General features: G+C 45.9%; 1 protein-coding gene across 2 annotated transcripts in view; it reads right to left on the bottom strand.

Annotated features, from left to right (window-relative positions):
• Positions 1-5800: 5800 nt before the first annotated feature.
• The window catches only part of VSIG10L2 (V-set and immunoglobulin domain containing 10 like 2), a 68295-nt gene continuing 55885 nt past the window's right edge, over positions 5801-18210 (bottom strand). For both annotated transcript variants that reach the window (XM_081843280.1, XM_081843281.1), the window contains 4 exons: positions 13825-13947; positions 12469-12493; positions 10280-10404; positions 5801-6486 (listed from right to left, as the gene is read on the bottom strand). In XM_081843280.1, coding sequence (XP_081699406.1) covers positions 6344-6486; positions 10280-10404; positions 12469-12493; positions 13825-13947 — 416 coding nt within the window. In that variant the 3' untranslated portion in view covers positions 5801-6343. The remainder of the gene's footprint in view (positions 6487-10279; positions 10405-12468; positions 12494-13824; positions 13948-18210) is intronic.

The raw sequence follows: 18210 nt of genomic DNA, 5'->3' as shown, positions 1-18210 counted from the left end.
GAAGGCTGCGCTTGAGGAGTACAGTGCTTCCATGTGTTTGCCACTGCCATCCTATAACCAGCTGTTGCTACACCGCATTGGTGTTTGAAACTGCTGTGGAGGTTTCATATAAAATATCAACCCAGGCACTTACGATGGTTGCCTTCCTCTGGGGACCAGTTTTTCCAGCAGACAATTAGAACAGGCTTGTAATAATTGTGGAAGTGGATGCCATTTCAGGGACCAAAAGCAAACTGCACCTTTTTCACATAACGTGTATACTGCCAAGCCTTGTGTATTTTTAATATTGCCTGTTGTGCATCTGTGTTACCTGTCTAAATGGCCTTTAATGTTTGCGGCGTTTCAGTTATCTTCCACAACTCAACTCTGAAAAGGGCCCCCAATGAAGTTTAGAAGTGTTTTTATAAAGATGAATAAATATACATAAGAAGCCACCCTCTGAATCAGGCCAGGGGCCCAGCTTGCTGATCATCCTGTTCTTATAGCGACCACCCAGATGCCTGGGAGAAGCTTGGAAGCAGGACCTGAATGCATTCTTCCCTCCTCACCACCTCAAGAGAAGGACATAAGTTGAGAAGCTCCTAGATTGCTCTAAGGGAAAGTGTAGTGTAGTCAAATCAGCCTGTGAAACTGCTCTGCACCAAGACTGCTCCCTGCAGTTGGTCAGACTGCCTTGTCTATAAAATCTTACACCAGAAATCCTGCACTCAAAATTCCCTACAAGACCCCTCTCCAGCTATCTCTGAGTAGCCACTGCCTTAAAACTGGACCTGCAGCGACACCTCTACAGCTTCTATATCACTCCTTTGTCCACCCATCCTCATATAATTGGTCAATGCATTCCACTGGTACTTTGGATGACCCCTATCTCCTTGTTTCAACTTTTTGAGCTGCTGTTCTGCCTGTCTAAATAAGTTTCCACAAATCCTGTGATCGCTCTTAAGAAGGTAGGAAATGGAATCCTACTTTCTGTCATGGCCTACGGAGACAGTAGATGTTGCAGCCTCAACATATACCCCAAAACAAGATTCCTTGAAGGAACCTGCTTTTAAAGTGTTCCCTGACCCAGATCCTCAGAGTGGGTTCCTGTGATTTGAATCTCATAGTTGTGAATTATTTCCTAGCTGCGTGGCAATGATGAGCAAAAGCAGTACTTGGTGTAAATGCAACCCTTAAAAGGAAAGGAATCTTCACAAAGTCTGGAGCCCAGTGACAATGGCTGAAGCTACAAGGAGCTGTTGGACTCAGGCAGAGGTCAGGAACTTGTGACTCACCACCAACATCCTTGACCATTGGCCATGCTAGCTGTGGTTGATGGGAACAGAGAGTCCGACAAGATCTGAATGGCCACATGTTCCCAATTTCTGGGCTAGGGAACCTTACAGAAAGGCAGAATGTGGTGGTCTGCCTTTTTAATTGCAGAGAAACTGGTTACACAGGAGTTGGGCTTCCAGTGACCGAGGCACAAACTTTTCTTTGGTGTAGATATTAGAAGAGAATGTCTGTGTGGTTGTGGTGGTGAGGTTGCTACAACAAAATGCACTGTGTACAGAAATGTGATAGCAAGCAGGCAGATTGCTTGGGTAGTGAATGCCGTCTCCCACCGATCCCTTAGACAAGCTGGGGGGGGGGCGGATATGTCTGGGTCTTTGCCCGGCCCTTGTTTGCTGAAGAGTCTCATTGTTCCAGTTGCTTAGGGCTCCTGTTTTATTGGCCCAGGCAAGTCGCTAATGAGAGATGAGAGGATGCAGGGATTCCATGGCAGATGAGACCGGTTGGGTGTTTGTGGGGCTGGCAGTTCCCACAGTTTTTTTCTGACTGTCCTCTTGGGAGACAATGAAAGGAATGTCTCCTATGGTTAAAGTAGCTGTTGACATCCTATGTTCTTTGGGGCACTGGATTTAAAACTAGGAGGGATTAATCTGGTGCAGTCAGAACTTCTGTTAGCATGTGTGCCCCTAACCACCCCCTTTCTCATTCATTTCAACAATGAGCTGAGCAAACAACTGGCTCTTCAATCCATTCCCCTGTCCCTTATCATCATCAGCTCAGCCTCTCCTCCACCTGCTAAGATTTGGACCACCATAAATCACCTAGGAATGACTGTGCTGATTTCGGGGTGGGGGGTGGGAGAGCAGGTACATATCAGTACATGAATGTATAAGCTGCCTTTCCATCTTAAACAGAAGATTCAAAGGTCACAACATGTTGGAAACAGAGAAGGAGAAATAGTAACAGTGGCCAGTTCATGAGCTGAAATCAGCCAAGGGAGTGATGCTGTTTGACTGATGAAACTCATCGCAACAAATAGCCAGTGTGTTGAGCCACAGCTTGGTGGCATAGTGTGGTGTGTGTGCGCGCCTGCATATGCAGGCATGAGACATGGACATAGCCCCTGGCATCTCCATTTAAAGCAGGAATCACAGCATTTACAGAACTTACCTAGGCAGCATTTAAGGGCATTGCAGGAAGGACTTGCAAGCAACCTAGAGCCATGGCTACAGCCTTTGTCTGTAGAGCAATTATTAGCTCCACTTTTCAGGACCAGATTAGACAGTTTCCCAGTCTTTTCAGGCAAACTCTACCCCCCAAGGAAAAAGCCCAAGGGTGACAAAGGGGTTGGGGTGGGGTATCATTAGTAATAACTTGTGGTGCAGTAATTTTGGACTATTGTCTTACAGTGACAACACTTTTTAGACAGTGATGTGTATAATTCACTTCACTTCAAGCTACGGGAAACCAGTCCTCTGTTTATGCCAACTTGCCTGCTCATGTTGCTGAGTGGGACCCTGGATACCTCTTCCAGAGTCTTGATGATGCCACTGGCAAGAGTTGTGGTGCTCTGACTGGGTGAAGATTTCTGCACATGGTTCTTGGGTATATGAATTTTGGGGTGATTTACATCACATGCTCAAGAGACCTCTTAAAATTATCCTTCTCCCTGGACCATACCATGTCAGGCAGTGGGATGTGGGGGTTGAACTGCCTGGGTGAATACTCTCTCCCACCCACAAATTTCTGGGTAGAGAAGAACTAATGCAGCCTAGCAAAAGACAAGAATTCTTACCTTGGTAGGAGATTCTCTCACTTTCAGCATTCAAGGTGCTGTTGATGTGCAGGAGCATTCCAACGTGCAACTGCTCCACCTCCAGTCGAATTATACAGAATAAGCTCTAAAGTGCAGTGTTCTTCCAGTGGCCCATCCATTTTTGTTCCTTGGTGTTCAGGCCATTTATCACCACATTAGACCAGAGATTGACAATCAGTGGCCCTCAGGTGTGGTTGGACTCCAGCTCCCATCAGCCCCAGCCCAAATGGTCAATGATGATGGGAGTTGGAATCCAACACATCTGGAGAGTCACAGGTTCCCCACTAGATCCAAAAAAAGAATCTTCTTCACCTCCAAACAGCTAACCTATAGCCATTGACTTAGGTGTTGTCACATATCTGCGCAAGAGATGGACGCAGCCATTCCCAAGGAGCAAAATAATTTTGCAAAGCCCTGAAATGGGTGCATGATACAATCGCACTGGGGTTCCCAAACTGGGAAATTAGTCCCTTGGTTACCACACTTCTTCTTGGACCTGGGGCTCCAGACAGACTACCCAGCCTCCTTCAAAAGACAGTAAGGAAGAGGTGGTCTGAGAGTCTAGGCTGAGCAGAGACGTCAGACCCATTTCAATAGATTCGTCCAACCATTTCCATCAAGCAAGACTGAACGGGAGGGGTGGCAGGGAGGGTATAGCTATGGCAAAGAAATATTCCCTGCGTTGTTGTGGATCAAACACAAAGGTGACTGTCAGCTAGTTGCAAGGGGCAGACATGGGTAGAGCTGTGAGGGCAGCTTCTACTGAAACCGCAATCACCACAAGACTTTTATTGCTCCTCTATCTCCAAAGGGCACCCATAAGAGTGAATTTAACCTGTAGGATGACCATTGGGGAGAAAGGATAGCATCTATCTCTACCAAAATGGCAAGATCCGACCTGGGACTGTGCTTCTATATCTTTTAAACGGAGTTATTTAAATGCAGCACTTGACCTGACACCTGCTTTCTGCAGACATTGGGTGCACAAGGGAGTTCCCTATGGGCAGGCCCCTAGTGTAGGCTAATCCAGAAGCCTTGGCTCTACTGCCCGTCAACTCTTCTTTGCCAATACAAAATCATGAGTACACTTTAGGGCTTCTGATGGTACATTTGCAGCCACATTTCTACCTGCCCCACATCTTGTGGTGTCTGGTGTCAGGCAGGTGGGTGTGGTTTTGTCCAAGTAAATGTGTTTAGGATCTGGATGTTAGGTTAGTTTGGGCCCTTTCTTTGGGCTCCTTCGCACTTCCCCTTGTCCTATGCCTAGAAAGTATGGCTTTGGGCAGTTTTGCCTTTGCCCAGCAACTGTCCCCTGGAAAACTGGCACTTTATCAGAGATTTGGAACCAAGGACAATCTGTGGGGAAACCCAATTGCCCTTTGTTCCCATTCAGTGCTAAACCATGGGGTTTTTTTGGGGGGGGAGTGGTGGGGCAAACAGAACTGTAGATGAACCCTTGCACTCATGGAGATATCCATTCATCGGAACAACCAAAATTCAGTCAATGGCTCACAGATCCCATCACAATTGTCATTGTCTCCAAGAGGCAAGCATCCTTTTGAGATAGGCAAAACCAACATTTCTTCAGCCTGCTATATATCTTGCAAACTGAATGTGTTTGCTTAATGTCAGCTGAGGACTTAAACAAGTTCCACTTGGATGGGAGCTGTAGAAAACAGCTTGGTGGTTTCGATCTAGCCAGCAATTAGAGAAATAGGTCTGAGGTTTAAAGCAGGCTGGCAGCCAAGTAAACTTTAAAAAAAAAAAAAACCACCTAAGACAAATATTGAGTTAGAAGCAAGGTCTTGCTTTCCATTTCTGCGGTTGTAATTTGTGTAATGTTAAATAGCCACCTGCACCTTTTGGTTTGAACCTAACTGTCGGAGAAACCGGTTTTTAGTGGCAGAGGACATGGGCCACATGAAGAATGTCCCAGGTTCTGTCCCCAGCATCTCCAAATGGGATTGGGACAGTCCTGAAACTCTGAGGTGGTGCTGCCAGTCAGTGCAGACTGAGGGGTAGCAAATGTGATGCTCTCCAAATGCTATGTACTGCATGCTCCCATCAGCCTCAGGCAGCATAGCCAATAGCCAGGAGTGATGAATGTTATCGAGGGACCAGCATAGTGTAGTGGTTAAGAGCAGCAGTCTCGTAATCTGGTGAACCGGGTTCGCGTCTCCGCTCCTCTACATGCAGCTGCTGGGTGACCTTGGGCCAGTCACACTTCTTTGAAGTCTCTCAGCCCCACTCACCTCACAGGGTGTTTGTTGTGGGGGAGGAAGGGAAAGGAGATTGTTAGCCGCTTTGAGACTCCCTAGGGTAGTGATAAAGCGGGATATCAAATCCAAACTCCTTCTCCTCCTCCTCCCTGCCCCTGAAAATATATTGAGCTAGATGAACCAGCTGTCTGATGTGGTACAGTGCAACTTTGTATTAATCCAAAGCAACTGATCCGGATAGCAAGAGCTTCTGCTTCTCAGCAAATGGTGGCAGCTCTTTCCCTAGTACATCTTAAGGGTGTATTTAGCCTTAAAGGTGAAGCTGGAGTAACTAGACTCTCATCTAAGTGAGTAACCTCTGAGATGCTGGAGGAAGAGAGGGGGTTAGGACTCTATCGTTTTCTAAAGGAGCCCAGGGACAACACACCTACTTAATATCCCAGGCACTTTCAGATTCCTCCTTCTCCCACTAAGGAAAAAAAAGATTCCACACTGTCAGTGCATCAGACTGTTTAACAGCAGCAACCAATCATTAGCAATGGTTTTCTGCACACCCACTAATGTACAAAGAAACCAGCATCTGTTGGATAACAGGATTTTGTCCCAGGTCTCCCAGATGAGGTCTCTGAATCTTCAGTAACCACATGCAAACTAAAGTGGCACCTCTGAGGCTTCCCCGTCGTCATTCCTAGACCAGGAACTGCCCAGCCAGCTTCTACAAAGAGGAAGGAAAGAAGCACACCTCTTTCTCTAAGGAAGGCATCCTCCAGATTTTTCACAGGCTATCCCTTATTTGCTGCAAGGACCCTTTTGATTCTGTGGCTAGCGCTTAGATGTGGCCTTCTGCCTTCAAAGAGGAAGAAGCTTCAGGATCTGTGACAAGAAAGATCTTGCCTGATTCAAGGAGTGGTCTGATATCTCCCTCCAGTTTCTCCCAAGCATTGCAATCCTCCCCCATATCACTGTCCTCCCCTTGTTGACCTGAATAGCTCTCACCAAGCTATTTTGACTACCGGGGAGTCAGATTTCCTGGTGGTCATGGGGTGGCGGTCACTGTGATTGTCACATTAACTGGAGGGTCATCAGCGGTGGGTTCTGGGACAGGCGCTGGACCTGGGGCTTCTTCCTGGGCCACGGCCGAATCCTCTGGGGCTTCTGTAGCCTCCCCAGGGCTAACCTCTGTAAAAGGAAGAAACACATGCACAAAATATATAAGGGACAGTGGTACCTTGGGTTACAGATGCTTCAGGTTACATACGCTTCAGGTTAAAGACTCTGCTAACCCAGAAATAGTACCTCAGATTAAGAACTTTGCTTCAGGATGAGAACAGAAATCGCACGGCAGCAGCGGGAGGCCCCATTAGCTAAAGTGGTGCTTCAGGTTAAGAACACTTTCAGGTTAAGAACAGACCTCCAGAACAAATAAAGTTCTTAACCTGAGGTACCACTGTACTCGTGAGAGGTGGCGTAGGAAGGGGTGTGTGGTGGGTGCAGGTCACCGCAGGTGTCATCACTGAGGAGGGTGGATGTGGGGCCTGGCCTGCAGGATGCCTGAGCCACACCTCTTTCTTGGGGAGTGATGCGGTGGCTCAGGCGTCCTGCAGGCTCTGCGCTACCCAAAATGGCAGCGTGGGGCTTGTGGACTCCGTGGAGGTTCTGCACAGCATGCTCTGTCCTGGCTTGCCCTGCCCCAGGTTTAGGGCATTTGTGCCGCCCCGGGTGCCTGAGCAGCTAGCTATGCCATTGCTTGTGAGCTGATGGGGGAAAGGCAATCAACAGGAGATGAAATGCAAAAAGACTTAAAAAGACTATTTATGTATGCGACAACAGCAGCAAGAATGCTGCTCATCCAGAAGTAGAAGGAAGAGAAAGTCCCAACCAAAGAAGAGTGGATAACCAAGATGATGGATTATGCCGAAATGGCAAAGATGACCATGAAGATCAGACAAGATGATTAAAAAAAAAAATAGTCATGAGTGAGGAAAAGAATGATAGATTCTGTAGATACTTAAAAGACCACTGTAGATATTTAAAAACGTTAGCAGGATTGTTATCACACTTACAATGTAATATGATTTAAGGTAAAAAATGAGATAAAACAGATTAGATAAATGTAATTATATGTGATAGAATGAAAAGGAAAATTGGAAACCAGGCGTGGGGATCTAAGCAGTCCCAGATGTATAGAAATTGAAAATGTCTTAAATGTATATGAATGTTGTTTTTAAAAAATGAAAAATAAAATATATATTTTTAAAAACGAAAGGCAGTCAATAGTTTCTGCCTATGTACACATGACGTTCTATTCTAGAATTAATTGAAACTGCATACTTGAGGGGTTTTTTGGTTTTTTTAATGTAGCCCGCAAACGATCTAGACCTATTGCATGTTTCTTTTTTGCCCAGAAAAGTGCTTCTTGAGAAATAAGTCCCTTTCTGAAGAGAAGGACTCATTGCTATTTGATTCTGTATTACCCTGCCATGTGTCCATTTTGAAAGAAATGTAGGAAGCCTGGCAACTGGGGGATATATCCACATCTGCGTAATGGCATTGTGAGTGGGCATATAACAAAATTGCAACCACTTCCTTTTTCTTTCACCTGCCTCATGCACAGTGAGGAAAAGGCAGGGGAAATCTAATCAAAGGAAGGTTGTCAAATGTGTATCAAGTAGCCATGCCCAGCCTTGTGGACAGCAAGAACTAGAACAGGCATCCCCAAACTCGGCCCTCCAGCTGTTTTGGGACTACAACTCCCATCATCCCTAGCTAACAGGACCAGTGGTCAAGGATGATGGGAATTGAAGTCAAACAACAGCTGGATGGCTAAGTCTGGGGATGCCTGATCTAGAACAAACCTAGATTGAAAGCAGCATGTTGACAACTCTGAATTGAGAAAAGGTACATTTTGGTGCTACAAACATTTGGTTTGGATATACAGGTCTCTGTAATTTTTTGCTAAAGCCTCTCCTCCTTACAGAGGGGAGTAGTTGTGAGCAGGAGATGTTTCCCACGTTGGCAGGGGGTGTTCCAGCCCCTGCCCAGCTGGCCTGGCTGCCACACCACGCCCCCAGTTAGCCAACCAGTCAGGTGGAGGCTTGGGGGAGGGGTTTTGCCGCTCACATGTGGCTGTGGCAGCACTTCCCTTTCGTTCCGCTGCTAGTTTTTGACGGATCACCCACCCACCCTCCCTTTAGTTCATTGCTTGGTTCTTGACCTTGCTATGGACCTGTGGTTGGTCGCCTTGGTTGCCCAAGGGGCCTGGTAGGAATTTTTATCCAACTGGCAAATTGGCACCGGCCACTTGGTTTTCGCCTATCTTGTAGCAAATCATCACAACTTTTAGGTATTGGCGGTTAGACATTGGAATATGTTTGTGTATTGGGAGGCAGGGTGTGGCCATCGCCTACCCCTCCACTTTATGGGTATTCCGGTAAAGGAATCCAGCGGTCGTGGATCCTGTCCGATGCCCTTGCTGGTGACTAGGGCCATGGCACGAGCCCCAGTGACACCATGGGAAGCTTACAGTTGTATTTGCATCAACAGGCTCCTCCCACTGGTGGTTAACCCTTGATAGACTCACCCCTCCCTGAGGGGGTGGAGTCACGCTCTGTTGTTTTATCCAATGCCTAAGCCAATACCTCTCACATGCTGTAATCAATAAAGTTGTGACCTTTTTTAGCCCATTAACCTAATATACTGTGTCCATGTTCCTTTCTTATCCCCAAGCAGGTGGCAGGTCCTTGAATCACAAAATCTGTTACCAAGTTCCTTCCTTCCTTGGACCATTCATTGGATGGGTGGATGGGGGCAAAAGGAAAACCTTACAAAAAGTAAGATGGGGAGAGATTTTCTGAAGAGAAGCCTGCCCCTTACCTCAATTAAACCTTTCGAGGTTGCCAAGGCTTTTCCATTTAGCCCCACATCATTTGCATCATTTGTGTGAGGCTCTTGTCCTGTCTCTGTAATTTCTCACCAGCGTTGCCACATCATTGCATGTTGCATCCCTCCCAAGGCATTCCAGGAAGTGCGGCTCGTGGGAAGCAGCATGAGACTCTTCCCACAGGGCTCACTTCCTAGCAAGACCCAGTCAGGTGAGCTGTACCACTTCTGAACACTTCAGAGAAATCCCTTCCCTTTCCCTTTGCAAAAGAACATGGGGCAGAGAACCAGCCCCTATTTTTGCAAGACGAGAGTGTTTGGGGAAAACAAGGGAGGGATTGTTGACCCAAATTGTTGACTCCTAGGTCCGGCACTTTGTCCCAATGAAATGCAGGTTTTGTGCTTGCAAGAAAACAGAAACAACGCCTAACCATGGCAAGTTGGGTGCAAGGAGTTTGTTTTGTATACATGTGTTCTTTGGCGAATGAAGTGACTCAGCACGACGGTCAGCATCGTGGAATGTGACTGAACAAAAGCAGGGCAGGAGGGCGCTGAGGCTTCCTATATTTTTCAATGAAAACCAAACTCTCGACATACAAAATTCCGGCTTCAGTTACAAAAAGAGAAAACAGATTCATGTGCTTAATTAGGAAACTGTATGTTGCTGCCGCTCCCAAAGAGGCAAGCTGCCGTTCAGTTTAAAAGTGAGCTTGCCTCTTCAAAACGGGGAATGGCAGTGACATTTATGTACTTATAAATAAGCAACCGTTTCCTTTCCAGAGAAACCAAGTGTCTGAATAGATGAACTGCACTATGTCAAAGGACTTGTAAAATCTGCACTCGTTGATCAGTAGTGCCTTTGTCCACACATGTGAGTCACCAGTTCCTACTGTGGTTGCCCGTCTTCCAGAGTAGATTTTCAGAGGCACAATGGGTTTTCCAAGAAAAGGGATAACCACACCACTTCTTCTCCTGGTGGGAGCTTCACATGAGCGGAACTCCACTTAGAGGATGCTCCCACAAGTAGAAGCCTGGTTTGGATGCAAGTCAACTTTGTTAATCCGGTGATGGTGGAGGTCTGCCATCCGTTTACCTGCTGCTGTTTCCTCAGCTTCCGTGGAAGGCTCTCCAAGGTGCTCACTGGTCCCTCCTTCCATCCCTGCTGCTGTCTCAGCATCTTCTGGAGTGCTGATGTGCTCACGGGCTTCTCCGCCAGCCCTAAAGGGATGTGTACACAAGAGACATAGAAGGAAAAAGTGAAGACACAGCTAGAAACATCTCAAGTCTTTTGGCTCTCTCACATCCATACTATTCTTACGATCATGTGTTCACAATTTCGGTTCTTTAGGCTTGGGTGGAGGTTGGGCTCTTCTTAAGTGTTTTACTCTGGCAAGTGTCCAATATAAAATCTCCTAAATTCTCTCTCTCTCTCTCTCTCTCTCTCTCTCTCTCTCTCTCTCTCTCTCTCTCTCTCTCTCCTTTTCATATTTATACATTTCATTGATTTTGCAATCATTTTGACATGTCAAAACTTGACTTCCTTCCCCCTCTTTCTGCGGTTCCTTAAATTTATTTTTAATATCTTCTGCATATCCAAATTTACTTAATTTGCCCATTGATTCTTCTTCTTTAAAAATATACTCTTATGAAACTGCAGGTTATTGTAATAATCCTGCCAATGTTCTTATCTGTTTACAATTTATCTGGAAATATTCAATAAACCATTTCCATTCTTTTATAAAAAAATTGTTATCCTGATTTCTTATTCTTCCGGTAATTTTGCCATTTCTGCATATTCCGTAAATTTTTGTATCCATTCTTCTTTCACTGAGACTTCTGCTTCTTTCCATTTGGGGGCAAGTAACATTCTTGTTGTAAGGTCTCTGTCAACTGACATCTTCTGCCAAATGCTAAGCCTGGCACCATAGCTGCAAAATTGTTATTTGCCCAAAAATGGAAGGAAGAAGAGGTCACAACGAGACAAGAATGGTTACAGAAACTAATGCAGAAAGGGCAAAACTTACTGGAAGAGTAAGAAATCAAGATAACAAATGTTTTAGAAAGGAATGGAAATGGTTTATTGAGCACTTACAAATGAGCTGTAAACAGATCAAGACATTGGCAGGATTATTCTAAAAACCTGCAGCTTCAAAAATATATATGAGATATATATATAAGAATAGATGAATAAAATAATAAGTTAAGATAATTTGGAGTATGCGGCAAAGGATGAAAATAAATGTAAAGAACCACAAAAAGAGGGGGAAGGAAGTTGAAGTTATGTTAAAATTATGGTTGAGTAATTGTTGTAATATATATAAATGAAAATTATAAATACAATCTCATATATATATATATATATGCTAAATTTGACAGCTAGTGCACAAAATAGCAACAACCAAATATTAAAAATAAGCATCAAGGTCATATATGAAACATTGAAATCAAATGGCAGTAGATACTCAGCACTGACAAAATATTTAAAGGCTATCTGGAAGTGTGTGTACACACTAACGTATATACACTCTGCAAAGCCATGAAATTCATTATTCCTCCCATCTGCTGAGCCATTTAGGTGGCAAGTCACAGTATATTCTGGGCAGTAAGATGGGGTGGAGGAACAGATGTCTTCCAAATTTTGTTGAACTCTGATTCCCATCAGCCTTGACCATTGGCTATGCTGCATGGAGCTGATGAGTGTTGGAGTCCAACAACATCTGGAGAATTTCAGGGTCCCCATAGTTGCAGCAAGGGCTCCTGAAGCACCTAGCTTGCCATTGACTTACTGCAGGAAGAGATGCAAAGACCCTCACAGTCCCTTCCAATTCTATGACTTCTTGTTCAGACTGGAACATTGACAGGGCCACAACAGACTTTGCTGTCTCTGATTCCTGTCTTGCGATTCCTGGTTTATGATTCGTGGCTTGCAATTCTTACTCAACAGCTGCCTACAGCCCAACTCTGACAAGCTCTGACATCAAAATTAGCAAAGGAAAATTCTGGGAAGCACATTTATTTTGGCATAAAGTGTTCCATGGGGTGTAGCTGTTTGAGCTGTGAATGCAGACCACTTGCAGTCAACGGGTTGCTCTTCATACGTTGTTCTCCACGCCCATCAGCCCCAGCCAGCATAGGCAATGATTAAGAATGATGGGAGTTATAGTCCAACATCTGTAAGGCTGGACCATATTGGCTATCCCTAACATAAGTCAACAAGAGAGAGAGCAGGAATCGATGAGTGACAGAGGACATAAAAGGCAAAGAATAGAGGATACCACTTACATTCTGAAGAGCAGGTCGTGTAACCCTGTAACATAATAAAGCAAAGAGACCACATCTTTAGAACTATGTTGCAGGAACAGGGGCAAAATTAAACCCCATCCTCAAAACCCAGGAAAAGGGAGCTTCAGAGATGAGGCTCACCCTCACAAGACATGTTTGTAGCATGGGTGGAAAACCTTTTGGAGAACAGGTGTTGCTGAGCTACAGTGCCATTGGCTGGCATCTGTCTCGAGAGCCAGTGGAGTGTGCCTCCGGGGGTGAAGTCCAATGGCTGCATTAGCAGCAGTGAAGTGCCCTCCCCAGGGCACAAGCCTGAGCACTAAACCTGGCTACACTATTGGCTACACTGGTAGAGGCTGATGGGAGTCAGACTCCAGCAAGATCTGGAGGGCCACCAGGTTTCTCCAGTCCAAGAAATAAATCTGTCCTGCAGCAATGAGCCACTTGCTTGGAGCAAAAGCAGGATGGACTCGTGACTTTGCATGGCTAGAGGAAACACTTCACTTGACCTACTTTGGCATTATACCTTTGTTGCATCCAAATGGTCACTAACCTGGGGGCTGTAGGTATCATGGTGGATCTTTCCATGGTGGATCTATCATCACTGGCAGTTCTTTCTGCCTTTCTCTCTCTGCCTCTCTTTCTTTCTCTGCCTCATCTATTCCACCCTGTTTCAGCTCAGTACAAACTGGTTGTGGCCCTGAATGGCTGTGCTATTTTGACTTCTTTGTCTCCCTGCTTCGCTCCACATCAGACTTCAGCTGCACTTGCTGAGCAAGAGGAGGAACTTAGGAAACTGCCTTGCGCCAAGTCAGGCCATCTTTCTCTTGTCTTGTCAACACTGACCTGCAGCAGCTTCCAACAATTTCAGTGCAGCTTACAGAGTCGAAACACAATTGTGGCACAAAACAGATAAAATGTAAGCGCATCATAAAGAAATGGGGGCGAGGGGAGAGGCTGAGCATATGCCCTCCTAGTGGTGCAGGAATAAAACTGTGAGCACATTTGCAAAGCTAAGCAGGGTCCGGCATGGTTTCAGGTTGGATGGGAGACTGTCCATTGCAGGGGGTTGGGTTCCTTCAATCTCTATGATTCTAATGTGTACCAAGATAATCCCTACACCAAGAGGTGTATCCTGGAGAAAAGGGGGAAGTCTAGTGAGAATCCCGAGGGTGAAATAGAGATGCCTCAGGGCCACATTCAGCCACAGGGCCTGCGGTCCCCCCCCCACCTCCCCATGACTCAAGGCCCATTATTCTTTGCCCTTGAATAACACCCCAATCTTGGAAGGTCTTTGTGGAACCCCTTGAGCTAGCAGCAGCAGGGAGGGCAATTGCCCAGCAGTCAGACACTCACTTGGATTGTTCTCCCGGTTCCGAATGATGTACTGGAACACCAGGAGGGATGTAACTGTTGCCACTATCATTCCTGCCACTGCGGCACCAATCACTGCAGGGTAAGCATTAAAAGGAGGGTCGGCTGCAAGAGAGAGGAAGCTGCTGTTGAAGGCCACAGAGTCATAACACGACCGGATCTTCAGGACCCCAGAGCATGCTATAGCAAATGGATCTCGGCATCACACATCACAGGGGCTTCCAGCATTCCAGCCTGTGGAAATGAGGTTCGAAAGCTGGGTGACTGACAACCACCCTGATACCATCAGAAGCACCTCTGCCTCAATCCGATTCACCCATTACTCTCCTGAAGCTGATTTTAAGCTTTTTTGCGGGGAGGGGGGGAGTCATAAAAGCCAATCACAGATTGCCGACATTAACATACCAGTTGGTCCTTGGCAGCACTGTGCTATTGGAGAATTCTTTCTCTGCTAAAGGAAGCCCTCAGTGAGGCTTTACACAAACTCTCCTCAGGCTCCTCCCAGGGAGCCTGCTCATTCCAGGCTGCCGCATCTGTTTCCAATCTCCTCCATTTTCCCAAGAAAATAGTTTGCTTGTTTTTCTTGAGTGTTTCGTTTTGGTTTTGCACCTTCCTTAAAGCTGTCCCCGACCTGCACCCAGACTTGTTGCAACAGCTGCTGCCCATATGGAGGGGAGAGGCAGCCATTTTCGCCTGGCACCAGCAGAGTTAAGCCAAGATGTGCAGGGAATATTGGGCAGAAGGCAGAACAACTGGACTGCAGGTGGAACTTGGCTCCCAGGTCAACAAGGAACCCAAAAGAGAAGCCCTTTTACAGGCCCTGTAAACACTGCTGTGTGCATCATAAACTAAGTTCCACAAATAGTTTCTGGGGCACCACAGTCCTAGAGTTGAGTGCTGTTTCTTCAATTCTCTAGGAGTTATGATGGCTGGCTGTATACTGTCTCCAGTACAGACCCTCCAAGTGTCCCTTTTCCCCCACCTGCCATAACAAACGTGAGCAAATGAGCTAAGCTGATTTTACAATAAACAGCTGATCATGTCAAAATCTGCACTGGGACCATGAGAAGCTGTTCTCTAGTTGTACCTTTAGGACCTGGAAATGGTTGAACAAGGATCCTCCCCCACAAAGGGAACAAGGAATCCTATAAACTGTTGTTCCGTATGGGAGATCCAAAGGCTTCTAGCTAAGAAACTCAGAGCACCTGATCAAACTACAGTACCCCATGAGAACGTTGAGAAGCCACTGACAGTTAACAAACTGGTGTGAGACAGACATAATTTTGCAGTGTGTGTGTGTCTGCCGTATGGTACAGCAAACTGTATCTTCCCTCTACAGCACCACACAATCACAAGCCCTATTATGCAATATGGGGCGTCCAGGGAATACATATAATGGGTGGGGAAAATGGGCTTTGCCACCAGCCTCTGTGTGATCAGCTGAACATCTAAAATGACACCTTTGCACATACATCTGAGCTTTCAGTGCTCAGATCAGGCTTTCCCAACCTGGTGCCCGTCAGATGTTACCGTTTGACTACAGTCCTGATCGTTCCTGGCCATTGGCCATAGTGGTTGGGATTGACGGGAGTCCCAACACTTGGAGGGCAACAAGTGTTGAGAAGAGCGACACACAATCTCTCTGTGCGACAGAGAATTCTGCAAAAGGTTCCCAGTGACAAGTCACACCCGCCCCATCCATTTAAAGCAATGTGAATTCTCCCAAAGAATCCTGGGAACTGCAATTTGTTATGGGTGCTGGAAGTGTAGCTCTGTGAGGGGTATAGTACAGTCCCCACGATTCTTTAAAGGAAGTAATCTGCTTTAAATGTGCTCTCACTGTATATATTATGGACATTACAGAGCCTGTTAATCCAGAACTTTTGGCTGAATTCAGAGAGGCTGAGGGATGATCCACTGGATGCAATCTTGATCTTCCATCTCTGATCAAATAACCTGGGCCTTTCCTCCTTTGTCAAGAGATCTCATTTTTCATATGTTTGTGAGATCTTGCAGCGAAAGCCCAGCTCTGTCAAACCCACTCAAACGTCAGGCAGGGGTTTATATCGGAGGAACCCCAAGCTAGCAAGCGAAGAAGCAATTCCTTTCCAATGGGCCTGGTGGGCATGTCTTAGATAGGAGGGCGGAGAACACTTCCCAGAAGAAGAAGACGAAGGAAAATAATCCATGGCAGGAAGGATTAACCAAACCATGCAATTAAGAAGAGATGATGGGGCACAGGAATGACAACTCCATCCAAAAAGAAAAAGAAAACCACCCCAAAAAAAACCCAACTCACCCATCAGATATAATTTGCCCCGCCTGATCCCTGTGGCATGCAGCAGCCTGCACCATTTGGTTTTGCAAATCTAAATCCAGCCTCATGCAGTGCAGCAAGACAGGAAAAGCAGAGGAAGCTGAGCCGCTCCCCGATGCAAAAGAAGATCAGCAACAGCAGCACAATTGAACACACAGAGAGAGGGAGCAAAAGCAAAGGCATTGGGAGAAGCAATGGCAAGAAGCAGGTTCTTTCTGGTCACTGCAATCACATTCCAGACTCACATTCCCCTGTTCAGGGAAGTTTTTAATCTGTGATATTTTAGTGTATTTTTGGTTTCTATGGAAGCCGCCCAGAGTGGCTGGGGAAACCCAGCCAGATGGGCGGGGTACAAATAATAAATTATTATTATTATTATCAAGAAGCACTTCCCCCTCTAACTTGTTTCTCATCCAACCTGACTTTGGCTCCCAGCTAACCCAGGATTGTGTCTGCTATGACTGGCAACAACTCTTCAGGGTGCCTCAGGTAGGTCCTCCTTATCATCTGCCACTACCTGATCCTACCACCTGGGACATTCTGCATGCAAAGCACGTGCTGTGTCCCAGAGCAATGGGGTCTCAACTCACAGGGCAGCCTATGCAACACATCTACTCTCCCCACAATGAGATTTCCCCACTGCCATCCTCTCCCTGTGGCTGTTCTGCTCCATCATGTTGCATTTGTGATTTAACCCACCACCTCCACCAGACAGACGCAGAGAATGAATTATTAGATAAACTGCCACAGGGTTTCATGTAAACTGCACACACACCTAACTTCCAAGTGAAGTGGATTCAGATTTTGCAGCCCTCAACTGGCACACGTACCACCTCCAGCTTTGAAATGCTCCCCACAGTTTGAGAAGGGGGCAGTTGCTTCCCTCCAAAAAAAAAAAAAAAAACCACTCGAAAAAATTATCCACTTTTAATGTTTGTTCAGTTTTTTTTATGCTCTCTCCCAACACACACTCCCTATTTACATCTTGAAATCTGCTCTGTTAGGGATGAGGAAATGGCTCACAACTGACACAAGGACCAGCCAATTCACACTGTTGCACAGCCAAGCTCTGAACAGATGGAGGAAAGTTCCTTCAGTCTAGAGCAGGGGTGAGGAACCTGCAGCTTTCCAGATGTTGTCTGACTCTAAAAGAGGATGGAAGAAAAATTCATGGAGGAGAGAGCTATCAACGGCTGCTAGCCACAATGACTGTACTCTGGCTCCATAGTTGAAGGTAGTAATGCTTCTGAAAACCAGTTGCTGAAGACCACAGGAAGGGAGAGGGCTCTTGTACTTCAATCCTACTTGCAGGTTTTCCATGAGCATCTGTGCTACTATGAGGCCAGAATGCTGTACTAGATGGGCCATTGGCTTGATTCAGCAGGATCTTCTTGTGTTCTTGTGATGTCTGACCATTGTCCATGCTACTCCAACAACCCACCCCTGGTCTAGAGAAAGATATATTTTCTGCAGAGTCCCTTTAACCAACTATTAGAACTTTGCACCAAATGGATTGGCATTTGGGTTTTTAAAGGCATGGATGGAAAGCCTCTTCCTAACCTGTTCATATCAGTGTGAGACGTAACTGCAGCTACATCACTTGGAGATCAATGGTGACTGAGCAGTCTACGAATTGTCAATACAAAATATTAAACTAAATTCTGAATCACTCTGTTATGTACTGAGTTGAATAGGATCCAAACTGCAGCAGTCTGATTGCTCCTAGAACAATAGGATCTAAAACGCAGCAGTCTGATTGGTCCTAGAACAATAGGATTCAGAATGCAGCAGTCTGATTGGTCCTAGAACAATGCAGCAGTATGATTGGTTGGCAGGAACCACCCAATCATGCTCTAGATAGAAGTGAATCCACAACCTGATTGGCTTACAGTAGAATTCCGGAATTAGTCAATCATGTGCAGCCCATTGTGTAAATAATGTATATAAAGCAGATACTTTGAGGGGACTTTCATTCATTCCTCCTCACCCCTATGAGCTGAATAAAGAGCATGAAATCGCTTTGCGACTCTGAGTATATTTCACACTCAGAA

The sequence above is a fragment of the Podarcis erhardii genome (genome assembly GCF_964252035.2).
Source record: "Podarcis erhardii genome assembly, chromosome: 16".
In the NCBI taxonomy this organism is placed as follows: Eukaryota; Metazoa; Chordata; class Lepidosauria; order Squamata; family Lacertidae; genus Podarcis; species Podarcis erhardii.
The sequence above is the reverse complement of the archived record's forward strand: the minus strand, read 5'-3'. Positions and strand labels throughout refer to the sequence as shown.